This window comes from Triticum dicoccoides, chromosome 4B, assembly GCF_002162155.2.
Source record: "Triticum dicoccoides isolate Atlit2015 ecotype Zavitan chromosome 4B, WEW_v2.0, whole genome shotgun sequence".
Taxonomy (NCBI): Eukaryota; Viridiplantae; Streptophyta; class Magnoliopsida; order Poales; family Poaceae; genus Triticum; species Triticum dicoccoides.
In genome coordinates this window covers 470783854-470799565 of record NC_041387.1, presented here as the reverse complement: position 1 = coordinate 470799565, position 15712 = coordinate 470783854, and the positions used below count along the sequence as shown (strand labels likewise).

Sequence of the window (15712 nt, the reverse complement as noted above, 5' to 3'; positions counted from 1 at the left end):
CTCACATACTTATTGCAAAAATCTATTAGTTATCGAAACGAAGTACTACACGCATTCTCCTAGGGGGATAGATGGTAGAAAAAGACCATCGCTCGTCCCCGACCGCCACTCATAAGGAAGACAATCAAAAAATATCTCATGCTCCAACTTTGTTACATAACGGTTCACCATACGTGCATGCTACGGGACTCACAAACCTTAACACAACTATTTCTCAAATTCACAACTACTCACTAGCATGACTCTAATATCACCATCTTTATATCTCAAAACAATCATAAGGAATCAAACTTCTCATAGTATTCAATGCACTTTTATATGAAACTTTTTATTATATCCCTCTTGGATGCCTATCATATTAGGACTAAATTTATAACCAAAGAAAATTACCATGTTGTTTAGAGACTCTCAAAATAATATAGGTGAAGCATGAGAGTTCATCAATTTCTTCACCGTCGTGCTCTAAAAAGATATAAGTGAAGCACTGGAGCAAATGACAAACTACTCCAAAAGATATAAGTGAAGATCAATGAGTAGTCGAATAATTATGTAACTGTGTGAAGACTCTCTAACATTTAAGAATTTCAGATCTTGGGATATTATTCAAACATCAAGCAAAACAAAATAAAATGACATTGCAAGGATAGCACATATCATGTGAAGAAGTAAAAACTTAGGCTCAACCAAAACTGACCGATAATTGTTGAAGAAGAAAGGTGGGATACCGACCGGGGCATCCCCAAGCTTATATGCTTGAGACTTCTTGAAATATTAATTAGGAATGCCTTGGTCATCCCCAAGCTTAAGCTTTTGTGTCTCCTTAATTCCTTTTATATCACAGTTTCCCTAAATCCTAAAAACTTCATCCACACAAAACTCAACAAGAACTCGTGAGACAAGTTAGTATAAATCAACGCAATAACATTATCATTCTCTACTGTAGCAAATCATTAAAATTATTATTTGATATTGCCTACTAAATGCATCTGCATGTTTAACACTCATATCCTCAAATAGAATCATTAAACAAGCAAATATATGCAAACATAACAGCAATCTGTCTAAACAGGATAGTCCGTAAATAATGCAAGAGGAATCATACTTCCCTAACTCCGAAAATTATGAAAAACATATTGTAGAAAATTTTTTGTTACTCATTGTGTCAAAATTTCAAGATTTTATCATGTGCTGACTATTCACCAATATTCAAAACATAACAGCAAACTTTCTGTTTTCTAAACAACAACGTATAGAATTGTAAAATAAGCATGGTAAAGGCTATACTTGATTTTTTTTATCGAACTAAGAGATACTAAAACTTATTCTAAAGAACAGCAAGCAAATCTAAACAAAAGAAAATGACGCTCCAAGCAAAACACATATCATGTGGTGAATAAAAATATAGCTCCAAGCAAAGTTACCGATGAATGAAGACGAAAGAGGGGATGCCATATAGGCCATCCCCAAGCTTAGGCTCTCGCCACTCCTTATTCCATAGTCCATCAAATCTTTACCCAAAACTTGAAAACTTCACAACACAAAACTCAACAGAAAATCTTATAAGATCCGTTAGTATAAGAAAGCAAATCACCACTTTATGGTACTGTTGTGAACTCATTCTAAATTCATATTTGTGTTGTATCTACTATATTCCAACTTCTCCATGGTTCATACCCTCCGATACTACTCATAGATTCATCAAAAAAAGCAAACAACACATAGAAAACAGAATCTGTCAAAAACAGAACAGTCTGTAGTAATTTGGAAACTTTCCATACTTCTATAACTCAAAAAATTCTGAACAATTAGGACAATCTAGGCAATTTGTATATCAATCTTTTGAAAAAAATTCAGATCAAAAGCACGTTCGAGTGAATCTTCAAATTTCCTGGACTGAGCGCAAATATTTCTGTTTTTGCACAGAATCAAGTCAACTATCATCCACACTATCCCAAAGGCTTTACTTGGCACTTTATTGAAACAAAAGCTATAAAAATGATTACTAAAGTATCATAATCATGTGAACACACAAAAACAGTAGGGTTAAATATTGGGTTGTCTCCCAACAAGCGTTTTTCTTTAATGTCTTTTTAGCTAGGCATGATGATTTCAATGATGCTCACATGAAAGATAAGAATTGAAACACAAAGAGAGCATCATGAAGAATATGACTAGAACATTTAAGTCTAACCCACTTCCTATGCCTAGGGATTTTGTGATCAAACAACTTATGGGAACAAGAATCAACTAGCATGGGAAGTCAAAACAAGCATAACTTCAAAACTTTAAGCACATAGAGATGAAAATTGACATTATTGCCACTCCTACAAGCATAAATTCCTCCCTCATAATAATTTTTAGTAGCATCATGAATGAATTCAACAATATAACCATCAAATAAAGCATTTTTTTCATGATCCCCAAGCATAGAAAATTTACTACTCTCCACATAAGCAAAATTCTTCTCATCCAGAGTAGTGGGAGCAAACTCAACAAAATAACTATCAAGTGAGGCACAATCCAATTGAAAATTAAAATTATGATGATAAGTTTCATGGTTATAATTATTCTTTATAGTATACATGTCATCACAATAATCATCATAGATAGCAACTTTGTTCTCATAATCAATTGGAACCTCTTCCGAAATAGTGGATTCATCACTAAATAAAGTCATGACCTCTCCAAATCCACTTTCATAATTATAACAATAAGATTCAACACCCTCCAAAATAGTGGGATCATTACTTCCTAAAGTTTACACTCTTCCAAACCCACTTTCATCAATATAATCATCATAAATAGGAGGCATGCTTTCATCATAATAAATATTCTCATCAATACTTGGGGGGCTGAAAAAATCATCTTCATCAAACATAGCATCCCCAAGCTTGTAGATTTGCATATCATTAGCATCATGGATATTCAAAGAATTCAAACTAACAACATTGCAATCATGCTCATCATTCAAAGATTTAGTGCCAAACCTTTTAATGCATTCTTCTTCTAACACTTGAGCACAATTAAGCATATGAGGTAACCTCAATTCCATTTTTTGTAGTTTCTTTTATAGACTAAACTAGTGATAAAACAAGAAACTAAAAGATTTGATTTCAAGATCTAAAGATATACCTTCAAGCACTACCCTCCCCGGCAACGGCGCCAGAAAAGTGCTTGATGTCTACTACGCAACCTTCTTCTTGTAGACTCGTGTTGGGCCTCCAAGCGCAGATTTTTGTAGGACAGTAGCAAATTTCTCTCAAGTGGGTGACCTAAGGTTTATCAATCTGTGGGAGGCGTAGGATGAAGATGGTCTCTCTCAAACAACCCCGCAACCAAATAACAAAGAGTCGCTCGTGTCCCCAACACACCCAATACAATGGTAAATTGTATAGGTGCACTAGTTTGGCAAAGAGATGGTGATACAAGTGCAATATGAATGGTAGATATAGGTTTTTATAATATGAAAATATAAAAACAACAAGGTAACTAGTAACAAAAGTGAGCGAAAACGGTATTGCAATACTTCGAAATAGGGCCTAGCGTTCATACTTTCACTAGTGCAAGTTCTCTCAACAATAATAACATAATTGGATCATATAACAATCCCTCAACGTGCAACAAAGAGTCACTCCAAAGTCACTAATAGCGGAGAACAAACGAAGAGATTATTGTAGGGTACGAAATCACCTCAAAGTTATTCTTTCCGATCAATCCATTGGGCTATTCAGTGTCACAAATAGCCCTAGAGTTCGTAGTAAAATAACACCTTAAGACACACATCAACCAAAACCCTAATGTCACCTAGATACTGCAATGTCACCACAAGTATCCGCGGGTTTGATTATACGATATGCATCACACAATCTCATATTCATCTGTTCAAACCAACACAAAGAACTTCAAAGAGTGCCCCAAAGTTTCTACCATAGAGTCAAGATGAAAACGTGTGCCAACCCCTGTGCATAAGTTCACAAGGTCATACAATCCGCAAGTTGATCACCAAAACATACATCAAGTGGATCACGTGAATATCTCATTGTCACCACACATAAGCACATGCAAGACATGCATCAAGTGTTCCCAAACCCTTAAAGACTCAATCCGATAAGGTAACTTCAAAGGGAAAACTCGATCCATTACAAGAAGGTAGAGGGGGAGAAACATCATAAGATCCAACTATAATAGCAAAGCTCGCGGTACATCAAAATCTTGCCATATCAAGAACACGAGAGAGAGAGAGAGAGATCAAACACATAGCTACTTGTACATACCCTCAACCCCGAGGGTGAACTACTCCCTCCCCGTCATGGGGAGCGCCGGGATGATGAAGATGGCCACCGGTGATGGATCCCCCCTCCGGCAGGGTGCCGGAACAGGGTCCCGGTTGATTTTTCGTGGCTACAGAGGCTTGCGGCGGCGGAACTCCCGATCTAGGTTCTGTTCTGGAAGTTTGAAGATATATAAGAGGTGTTGGCATCGGGAACAAGTCAGGGGGGTCCACGAGGTAGCCACGAGGTAGGGGTGCGCCCAGGGGGGTAGGGCGCGCCCTCCACCCTCGTGGTGGCCTCGGGACTCTTTTGGTCCATATCCGATGCTCCGTGGGCTTCTTCTGGTCCAAAAATAATCTCCGTAAATTTTTAGGTTGAATTGGACTCCGTTTGATATTCCTTTCTGTAAAACTCAAAAACAAGGGAAAAATAGAAACTGGCACTGGGCTCTAGGTTAATAGGTTAGTCCCAAAAATCATATAAAATAGCATACGAATGCATATAAAACATCCAAGATGGATAATATAATAGCATGGAACAATCAAAAATTATAGATACGTTGGAGACATATCCTCTATCACCATCTCTTCCGCCTCCTCCGAGCTTAGGTCCACAGAGCTCGGAGGCTCACCCCCTGCGATGTGTGCCCGACGATGCTCATGGTATGTCAGCTCCTCGGCGACGAACGTCTCACCTCCAAACCTTTTTCCCCGCCGCATCTCTCTGTTAATCTGAAGCCCGGGAAAGACGACATAAATGGCGAATGAATCTAGTTGAGGTGGCTCAGGGAGGCGTCGTGGGAGCTCAGGATGCGACTGGGCTCCAGGGCTGCGATGAATTCGACTTAGCGGCGTCGGTGACACAAATCGATGTCGGTCGACGCCTTAATCAGTTGCGATAGTGGCGAAAATAGGTTGGGGGAGGTGTGGGCTAGGGTTTAAAGGTGCGACACCGAAGTTTATAGCTAGTAGTGGTCGGATTGGACGCCGACCTTTCGACCATTACTGTATGAGATGAGGGGTTGCTCGGTTGTCGCGAGACTTTCTCTAGTTGGAGAAAAAGTGAGGAGGTGAGGCTATGTTCCGTGGGAAAAGTTAAATTGTTAGGGAAAATACGATCTAGAGGGTCTGCTAGAAGAAGCCTAATCCCTCAAAATGAAATTTCGCCTTCAAATTGGGATGTGCTACAAATGCCCTGAAAACCATAGAAAAGCGACATTTGATTTGATTAAGCTCTAGAACACTCTAGAGGCTTTTTTTTTTTTTTACTTTCCACGCATCAAGCACCGTTGATCTACCAGCAGCTCCACCCTACCCATTCGATTGGTTTGTCTCTAGAAGCCTCCCCGCTCCTCCTCAACCTTGGTCAAAGAGACGAAACGTGACGTACTGCCAGTTGGCCGCAGCACAGCTGTATGGGCTGGGCCATCGATATGGGCCGAGGCAGACGTCGCCGTCTAGTGAGTAGTGACGGCAAGCGATTACCGTCTCGGTAAACGGAGCAATTAGCACTAGTAAAGGTCTCACACGCAGTACGAAATTTGCGATTGGCGCGCCACCATTAGAGCGCCGGACTGCAACTCCGGCAGGTAGGGTTTCGCTAGCTAACGCAGCAGGTGGGCGTGGCCGCCGGCTATATAAGGACGACCCCACCCTCCCCTCCCCACCGCCGCCTCCAGAGTTCAGAGTGCAGACCACCCACCACTGTCTCCCTCCCCCCTTCAGTTCCGTAGAGCTCGCGAAGGAGGAAGCAGGAACAGGCGAAGCGGCGGGAGAGGAGGACCGACGAGATGCAGATCTTCGTGAAGACGCTGACGGGGAAGACCATCACCCTCGAGGTCGAGAGCAGCGACACCATCGACGCCGTCAAGGCCAAGATCCAGGACAAGGAAGGTACGGGCCGTTCTTCCCGCCCCGTCGCCCTCCCTTTCCTCCAGCATCGAGGCTGAATCCAACGTTTTTTGGATTTTGGCTTTGGTTGATCCGCTCTGTGGCGTGTTTTGGATCGATCGCAGGCATCCCTCCGGACCAGCAGCGCCTCATCTTCGCGGGGAAGCAGCTGGACGACGGCCGCACCCTGGCCGACTACAACATTCAGAAGGAGTCCACGATCCACCTCGTGCTTCGCCTCCGCGGGGGCGGCTGCATGATCGAGCCCAACCTCAAGGCCCTCGCTCAGAAGTACAACCAGGGCAAGCTCATCTGCCGCAAGTAATGCATAAACCCCTGCACCTGTTTCTCAAACAAATTACCTAGCTTTTGTTGGTATATACACCTGCATGTGCGACAGTCTCTTGTCCGATAAATATTGCTGCTTTGTGTGTTTAGTAATGGAACAAGGTTATGATTTGCATGCATGCTGGATGTGCGGCAGTCTCCCGTTTGATAAAAATTGCTGCTTTGCTGGTGTAGCCACTAGTCATAGAAGGGCATGGTTTGCATGTCTGTAATGCAGTATATCTGAATTATTTACAGTATAGTCAGTAGCCAAGGAATGTTATTGATAGAACCAGTGGGATGCAATACTTATTTATGTGATGACTACTATGATGTGTCATTTTGTTCAGTCCCTTCAATCCAGATGCTGAAATGTGATAGTTGATACAAAAAAGAAGCATCTTTAGTGTCATCTTCCATGTTTCTTGGTTCATCAGTTCCCACTGGTGGCACATGATTTCTGCACTGTTAATTGTCCATGTACTTGTGTTCCATTTGCTTGTTGTCTCTTCATCTTCTCAAGCTGGTTCAGTGGTTTGATGGTTGATTGCCTTGCGCTTGCAGGAATGACAGTTAATTAGGCCAGTCACAATACATGAAAAACCTCACAGTTAAAAGTATAAACTGCTGATTTGGATAACTGTTTCCTGCAATAAGTGTGCTGATTCTTTGTGGACGATGTGTCATGTAGTAACTGTTTACTATTACTGCTATCTGGTACCTGAAGTGCTTAGTTGATCATGCATGTTCTGTCTCATACCTTCGCTTAGAAGATATATTGTGCTTGTGATGTAGGTAACCTTTTTCACCATTTTGTGTTGCAGGTGCTATTCACGCCTGCCTCCCAAGGCCAAGAGTTGCCGCAAGAAGAAGTGTGGCCACAGCAACCAGGTGTGACTTTCTCTTATGATCGAAAATCAAACTTACTCCATATCTAGGGTAGCATCATTCATGTGTTCTCCTTAGTGATGATAACCCAACATGATTATGTTCTCGAAGAAAGATGGCCAAATGTGACCATGATGAGCTAGCATTAGATCTTAATTGGTTTCTCAAATCTACTACTCCCTCCGTTCGGAATTACTTGTCTCGAAAATGGATGTATCTAAAACTAAAATAGTTTTAGATACATCCATTTTCGAGACAAGTAATTCCGAACGGAGGGAGTATATATGGTTTTATGTTATCCCTGATTTAGTTTGTTGTGTGTGTCGTACTGCTGTGTGCTATACATCTTCTCATGTTCACTTGGGAGATATTACTAGTACTACTGATAGAAATAGGTTAAGCTTTGTTCCTACATTGTTCTTATTCCATGCCACCTTTTTTTAGCTGTTTTCCATACCACCTTTGATCTAATGTGTTGCTTCTCCAACCAATTCTTTTCAGCTGCGGTCAAAGAAGAAGTGTAGGTACTGCTGAAGTGCCATGAATCGGCTGACTGCTTGTTTAAGCTTGCCAGAACTGTCAGAGTTTTAAGTATCTTGATGTAATGTTCCTGCTGGATGTTGAGCGCTGTCTCTTTTGAAAACTTGGTCTAGGGTTCCGGTGCATGCTCAAGATATGATTGTAGTATGACAGCTTAGCGCTTTTGGTTGGAGGGAGCATTGATCTAATTTATCTATGTGCTGTTCTTGTTGTTTTCGATCTTGAATCAACTGCTGGTCTTGTCGTTCGTGCCCTTTGTGCTGCTTGCTATGTCAGTCATTGATCGGGTAATGATATACTCCCTCCGTCCGGAAATACTTGTCATCAAAATGGATGAAAAGAGATGTATTTAAAATTAAAATACGTCTAGATACATCCCCGTTTATCCATTTTGATGACAAGTATTTCCGGACGGAGGGAGTATTTTTTACGAAGTAGGAATGTTGGATGTATACACTTCTAGCCTGGTTAGTTATTCATTGGCTATTTTTTTTCTCTGCTTGTTCCAAATGAATTTCTGCAGCATAGATAAAGCGTTGATTGATTTGTGTCTGCGTGCAACGTTTGGTTTGTACTTCCTTCGTTTCTAAATATTTGTCTTTTTAGTGGTTTTAAATGGACTACCACATACGGATGTATGTAGACATATTTTAGAGTATAGATTCACTCATTTTGCTCCGTATGTAGTCATTTGTTCAAATCTTTAGAAAGACAAATATTTAGGAACGGAGGGAGTAGTGGTTAGCGCTAGCTTAAAAACGGTGTGGTTGTGCATCTTTGAGCCATATAAGAATGCAAACTACTCCCTCTGTTTCAAAATATTTGTCATAGTTTTAGTTCAAATTTGAAATACAACAAGACAATTTTGGAACGAAGGGAGTAATATGGTAGGTTTACTGAACTAATCGAGGGGCCTTTGATGTATGTTGAGGATTTATAGCATCATCCATGTATGGCAGCTGGAGACTGCTGGACTGTTCTGGCTGGAATGAACAACACTATGTGCTGTTGTTCGTTATACTCCCTCCGTTTCAAAATAGACGACTCAACTTTGTACTAATTTTCTTTGTTGTGATTTGTTTGGTGTATGGCTTGGGCTGCATGGATGTGCCGTACCTTAAATCAAATCACAATGTTTCTTTAGGAAGTACTCCCTCCGTCCCTAAATATTTGTCTTTCTAGACGTTTCAAATGGACTACAATATATGGAGGTACGTAGACATATTCTAGAGTGTAGATTCACCCATTTTGTTTTGTATATAGTCACTTGTTAAAAGCTCTAGAAAGACAAATATTTCAGAACGGAGGGAGTAATATTGATTTGGTTGTGATTCTTTGATCTATAAATTTAACGCATAAACCATGTTAGATTCTGGGCTCTGCATCTCCAACCCTACAAGAGTCTCGCTGTTGCATGTGAAAACATCACTCCTGAGTTTCTTTTTACTTCTCATGTGTCACGAGTCTTCTGAAAAGACTTGTTGGGCGAATGTAGAAACAGGCGCAAATACACCAGGCCATAAAAGGGTCGGAGAAACTAACCGTCCAAACTGACAGTTCACCACTTACAGTAAAACACTAATGCACACAACTGTAACATAAGTAGCATCGTCAACAACGAATAGAAGGTAAACCTACATTCAGATACAGGCTTCGTAGAAAATCTTCATCAGTCTTTTTTAGTTGGTTCTGAACTTCTAATGCTCCAACAAACTTGTACAATATGCAACAAAAATAGGATCGGTAACACCAGCTCTCAAAATTTATCCATTTCCATTGAAGAAAGCATGCTGCCAATAAGGTCTGGCATTGGCAACGTGTGGTCTGCGAATAAACATGCCCTTAATCCTGATGGACCTGCAGCTTAGCATCATTGCTTTCTAGCTGAGAATACCATGTCAGCATTCATACATCAACATGAATGAGCCAGAAAAAAAGTTCGCTAAAGGATGAAAGGGAAATCTTTTTTGCCACTCAGCAATTGATCCCACAGCTGAGGATGTATGGGTTCATCACTATATTGGAAGGGCAAAATAGCAAGTTACCAATAATTTGATGGGCATCCAGCTATAAGACCAACCATTAACATCTCTCCTTAAGATCCTCAATCTGAAATTCTGAATAACCATGCCTGTTTATTTTTAATGGAGGATGCTGAGGGCAGTTACGAAATGTAAAATATGATTTCTTAAGCTGTATAGTTTCCGCAGATGAAAAAGGAACCAAGACAATAAATCATTTAGTTATGTTACTATTTCTTCAATGAAACCTTTTTTAGTGAAATCATACAAAGTGAGACACAAAGGTAAATATGAACATTTTGAGTCAAATCCGGCAACCATGTATATATGAAAAAGACGTGTAAATTTTAGACTTTGTGGATAAAAGTGAGTCAAACCCAGCAGGCCAGCACCCATGTATAAAAAATCGTGTGAATTTTTTACTCTGTGGATAAAAGAATTGTAATATTAATATTACACAGAAAAAGAGAACTGCTACAAACTTGTCTGGGAGACAACGTCCCCAAGTCCTGAGACCTTTTCTTGGCTGGCTTGAAGAAGCACGGCTCGTTTAGGGTTGGAAAGCAGCAGCTGCTGCATGTCCTTTGGGAGGACACTGAATGCTGCTTGAAGGTCTGCCTTCAGTTTCTGGCATGCTGCCAATGATTCAGCAGTACCTGTCCGAGAATTCTGACAGCAGAAATTGGAAAATAAACATCAGGATGTTTTCAACAAAACATTGAGGGCAGAATAGGTATGTTGAACAAGCTACTGTCCAAGATATTCCTATGGATCCCTATATGATGAAACATTTTAACATGCAACTTTTAAATATATATCACTAAACAATGACAAGGCCCCTCTTGTTGTAATGAACTATATCATGGGGGCTGTTACAGTAAATCAAAATTCTTGAGGTTAGGCTGTCAAAACTAATAATATAAGGTGTAAATCTTCAACCGTTCACGCGCATGCATCCCTCCAGTCTATCATATACAGGAGAGAGAATGGTAGACTGGAATCAAACAGCCCTAATTACCGAAGGATATTATTAGTGTCACGCCACTATTCAGCAAAAAAGTTATACACTTGTAATGCTTTATTGTTTATCACATCAAAATCCAATGCCGTCACTACCGACTACCGAAGGCGGTTATTCGCAGGAAAAGACAGAACAAAATCCCAGTGCAGTCATGTTACGCTAAACCTCATGACTTTAACATTTAACTCTATTCCATCGCCAGTCGGTTTGATTTCTTGCAAGAAAACATCAAGAAAACCAGTCACACAAAACATGTGGTTGGTTCAACTAAACCCGAATTCATATGCCAGAATAGTTCATACTCAAAATGATCAAATCCTAGTTAATCTGTAGTTCACCATAGACTGATTAATGTTTTCTGGTGCAGCATTCCTGTAAGCTAATTAAATGGCAAACTCATAATAGAGTACATATTAGTGTGCACTACAAAGTAGGAGCCTCATTGGATTTTATTACAGGAAATTGCATGTATTGCATGAAGTATTAAGGTGCATCTGATTAAATGCAAGAAAACCAGTCGTGTTCCTTTTAGTATATGTGGCAAGTCTCAGTGATCTGAATCATTTTTTTAGGAGAGCTGCTGAGTATTACGGCATTTAGCCCTATGCTATAGAAAAGTAAACTATGGAATCACTCAAATAATCATTATAAACATATCATTACCGAACTTACAAAGTTTAGTTCCTAAAGTTCAATGTGTCATAAGAGGAAAGGATAATTCAGTCAAACCAAGGAAGTAGACATAAGCACAAGGCATAACAGATATGTTAGGTTCATACATGTTAGGTTGCATCCTATCTCACCAATAGGACCTCAAGCGTAATTCTAATTTTGATATGGATTTTGGTAGGACAAGGGTCCGAAGGACAAAGATCGAGGCAAGGTTTTTCGAGTCGATGAGTCGTTCTGGGGTAGTGACTCGTGACTAGCCGAGGGTTTGAGTCAACCCTGGCAGACTAGTCGCGACTAATCGCGCGACTAAAAAACAGTGGATCAAGGGTAGGGCACTCACCCTAATTTAATCACCGCAGGGCCTAATCCCTACCGTGGCAGTGAGGCTCTGAGGCTATTTAGACTTACACTATTGATTCTTTGTTTTGATCGATCAAAAGATACATCAGCTTGCTTGTATAGCACAGCCTTGACCAGTACTAGACTCCATGACTAAACCAACTGGAATTAGCTTAATTGGAGACCCATGCATTGATAACCAACTCAAAATCTTCCTCAACTAAACAAACTCCAACTCTCTTTTCGATCTCCATCGTGGTGACCTGGCAGGCTGCTAGTGTCCTACACGGATAGAAGTCTTCTTGCAACTTAGAAGTACTTTAAAGATCTTATCATAACTTCCTAAAGTGTCATCTCCAAAATGGCTATCCTATTTCCCTTAACTTCCTTTATGTGCCCGTCGAACTGAGGCATTCATCCTGCTTGGTTCGTGCTGGCCTAAAGCCTATAGCAGGTGTAGGCAGTCCTTGTCAAAAGAAAAAGCTTATGATTCAGATCGATCTGTCTTAGTTATGCACATAGCCACATATACTGAATTATCAATAATAATGTGAGTTGTTCGTGAGCTTATCTTTGTAGTTTGTCCTAACAGAAAACGACTACTATTAAGGATTTCTTACTTAAATCTCCATAACTATTAGGATTTATTTGTTTTTGCAAGTGACAGTTAACTTAAGAAAGCATCAGAACAAATATTACCTCCATCTCTTTGAGAAGATACCGTTCAATAACATTAAAAGAATCAATCCTCTCCAACTCGGACATCTTTGACATTAACTTCTCGATATCAACATTCATGCGAGCTTGTCTCCATAACCTTAGCTGATCTTGCTCTGCAGCAGAACGTCTTTGTCGGAACCAAGGCATGAAGTTCGGACCTTCCAAGAATTTTCTGATAAAGATCAGTGGTTAAACAAAAATGAAAAAGTTAGCTTGTGAATCCCTGTTTTGCGAAGTAATTCAAACTAAAAATTCATAAAATGTTTTGCCAAACAAATATGGTTCTGGCTTACCTATATAAATCCAACCAATTGGACTTCATCCTTTTCGACAAAAATTTCCCTGGACCTCTAGAAGCCAAACCATTGACAAACTCATCTGCGTGAAATGGTGGAAGTAATGGTGGATCAACGAATGGAGAACTCCCTTCCAGTGGTGTCGTAGTTCTCAGATATGGCCCAAAAGGCGAAAGGAAGTTGGTCGTTAGCTCCAAGAAATGCCGCCTCAATATCTCATTGTTGACGACTGACATGGACTCCTCAATTCTCGGTGACACACCGGCATCAATGAGTCTATTTAGAACAGAGGTGTCAGGCTTTGTAGTTGGCACATATGTGCTCCATAGCGCCTCTTTATGCTCTGTCATGAGGGAAAGAGGGCCTTCTCTTCTCAACTTGATTGAATTCAATAGACTAGTGGGCGAAAACTTATTGATTGCAAGTTTGTCGAGTTTGAGCCTCACAGGTGTCCCATTGGATCCATTTGGTGATGCTGGTGATTGCCCACCTGCTGGGAGCACCCTAGTAGAATTTGGATTCGGGCTTCCCACGGACACCACATTTGGAACACTCTTAAGACTCCTCAGGAAAAACAAGTTCGTCACCCCGAGCACCATCGGTGGGAACACCTCACCTTCTGCAAGTGCATTAAGGCGAGCGAAGTCCGGATCATGAATAGTAAAGTACGGCCTGAAGTCCACACTATACAAGATTGGAGCAACAAGGCTAACAAGCCCAGCCACAGCCTCGGAGCACTGAGGTGGTGATGGCGCCACAACCAGTATGGGTTCTCCAACAACCATGAGTTCCCAAAGAGTCCACAGGTGCAGGAGCAAGCCACGAAACGAAGCAAACAGGTCAGCATCGTGGAAGAGCCCGTACGGCACCGAGGGGTTCGCCGGCAACAGCGCAGGCGGCGGCCCAGGGTCGTCGGCCGCGGGCGGAAGGTGCACCCGCAGCGCTGCGCTGCCAATGGGGAGCTCCATGGGGCACCCTGGCGATGGCGCCGGCCAGGCAGCAACGTGCGACGCCACCATTGTCAGCGCAGTGTGGCCTATGTCGAAGCAGAGGGGGCCAAGGATCTGCAGCAGCAGGCGGAAGAGGGAAGAGTAGGGCGCGTGTGAAAGTATGACAACGGACTTCTGCTCGCCGCCGCGGGGGAGGCGCTCGTCCTGGCGCTGGCGGTTGAAGACGAAGCCGTAGAGGAAGCCGCGGCGGGAGCCCGCCGCGGGCGGGGAGGGGTCCGGGAGACGGAAGGAGAAGAGCGAGTCGTGGACGGAGGAGCGGTGGCGCGGGAGGTGGTGGGACATGGAGTCCGGGAAGGAGGAGAAGGCGACGAGGCGGTCGAGGCCGCCGTGGGCGAGCGCGTCCGGCGGGAAGCAGGCCTCGACCAGCTGCCCGCGCTCCAGGTCGAAGCGGATGATGCAGAAGGCCCGCGCCCACCGCGCCAGCGCCGCGGGGTCGGGCGCCGCCGCGCCCGCCTCGGCCGGGTCGCCCCGCAGCGAGACGGACGGGATCCGGTTCATCCCCGCGCCTGTCGGGGGCGCGATGATTTGGGCGTCAGTGGGGAATTGGGGACGCGCGGCCAGTCGGGGGGTTGTTGGACTCGGGAAGCGACGCCGCCGGCGGACGGCGGCGCAGACAGCCGCCGGCGGGCGGGGCGGGGTGGGGGGGAAAGGTCGCGGGCGGATCGGACGGGGCGTGATCTCCGTCTGGGATCTGCCTGGCGGGGCGGGCTGTGGGTGAGTTCGGATTGGCGTTCCTTTGCGGCGCAGACGTGCACTTCTGTTTTGTGTTTGCTGCTTGCCAGTTTGCCGTTTACGGGTAGTAACCGGTTACACGGTTCCACTCGGTTCTTTTCCTTTGGTACCTTGCCGGACTCGATTTAGTTTTCCTTTGGTTTTCCTTGCAGTCCGTTTTTTTTTTCCTTTGACATGGACTCCAATGCAGTTCATCAAAGGAACGACATCAAATGTTTACGGGATACATTCGCGCGTGTTTCAGGACAGTGGTACTTCCTCCGTCCAAAAATACTTGTCATCAATGTATCTAGATGTATTTTAGTTCTAGATACATCCTTTTTTGTTCATTTTGATGACAAGTTTTTTCGAACGGAGGGAGTAGAAGACGGCCACGAAACCTAATACATCAATGACGCTGATAGAGATTGTCTTCTGCTGGCTCAACAGATGGGACACCATAAAATTGTATTTACAATCTGACCATATTCAAGTTACTGGAGCTCTATGAACACCCTAGCTTTTCTTTGTCCTTCTTGTTGAAAGATGTATCTGTTTTTACCATAAATAAAGCTAGCCGGATGGCTTTCGCTCAGAAAAAAAGACGATTGGACGGGAGGTCGTTGTTGGCGGGAGGACAAGCATGCGGGCCAAGCATTTGCGTTGCGCAAATGAGGCATGATTACCACAAAGTCATGTCATCTAGGCAAAGCTTCTCCATGCAGATCCCCAGTTGACGACATCGTTCATAGATTTCTAAGGGCGGCAACATCATGGACATGAACCGACGATGACATAATGAAAAGCATGGATGTCCCTAACCATTGCAGCAAGGTCCCCACCCCCCTCCCCCCTCAAACGGGCGACAGAGTACCCAAAGACGAGATGATCTGTCGTCTCAAGATGGCGTCGACAACCACATTCAACACCGGTGGCGAGCTTCTTCTGGCGGAACATGTCACAGGTGTGGATATATACGAGAGGCTAGAGGAATAACCACATGCATG

At 42.9% G+C, this 15712-nt stretch overlaps 2 protein-coding genes across 2 annotated transcripts; one reads left to right on the top strand and one right to left on the bottom strand.

Moving 5' to 3' along the window:
* Positions 1 to 5930: 5930 nt before the first annotated feature.
* Positions 5931 to 8163, top strand: LOC119290935 (ubiquitin-like). Its single transcript, XM_037569617.1, has 4 exons — positions 5931 to 6163; positions 6286 to 6481; positions 7312 to 7378; positions 7877 to 8163. Exons 1-4 carry the CDS (start codon positions 6061 to 6063, stop codon positions 7907 to 7909), a joined length of 399 nt encoding a protein of 132 aa, XP_037425514.1. The 5' UTR covers positions 5931 to 6060; the 3' UTR covers positions 7910 to 8163.
* Positions 8164 to 10260: 2097 nt separating this feature from the next.
* LOC119290933 (protein DENND6B-like) lies at positions 10261 to 14702 on the bottom strand. Its single transcript, XM_037569615.1, has 3 exons — positions 12982 to 14702; positions 12668 to 12860; positions 10261 to 10605 (listed from the first exon to the last, which is right to left on the bottom strand). The coding sequence occupies exons 1-3, from the start codon at positions 14490 to 14492 to the stop codon at positions 10411 to 10413; spliced, it is 1899 nt and encodes a 632-aa protein (XP_037425512.1). The 5' UTR covers positions 14493 to 14702; the 3' UTR covers positions 10261 to 10410.
* Between the last annotated feature and the right edge of the window lie 1010 nt (positions 14703 to 15712).

What these genes read in the sequence shown, in the direction of transcription:
- LOC119290933 (XM_037569615.1), bottom strand. Translation starts at nt 14,492, where the DNA reads ATGAACCGGATCCCGTCCGTCTCGCTGCGGGGCGACCCGGCCGAGGCG. An exon ending in AATTGGTTGGATTTATATAG is followed by an intron (nt 12,861 to 12,981) that starts GTAAGCCAGAAC and finishes GATCTTTATCAG; the next exon opens with AAAATTCTTGGAAGGTCCGA. An exon ending in ATCTTCTCAAAGAGATGGAG is followed by an intron (nt 10,606 to 12,667) that starts GTAATATTTGTT and finishes TTCTGCTGTCAG; the next exon opens with AATTCTCGGACAGGTACTGC.
- LOC119290935 (XM_037569617.1), top strand. Translation starts at nt 6,061, where the DNA reads ATGCAGATCTTCGTGAAGACGCTGACGGGGAAGACCATCACCCTCGAG. An exon ending in CAAGATCCAGGACAAGGAAG is followed by an intron (nt 6,164 to 6,285) that starts GTACGGGCCGTT and finishes GATCGATCGCAG; the next exon opens with GCATCCCTCCGGACCAGCAG. An exon ending in AGTGTGGCCACAGCAACCAG is followed by an intron (nt 7,379 to 7,876) that starts GTGTGACTTTCT and finishes AATTCTTTTCAG; the next exon opens with CTGCGGTCAAAGAAGAAGTG.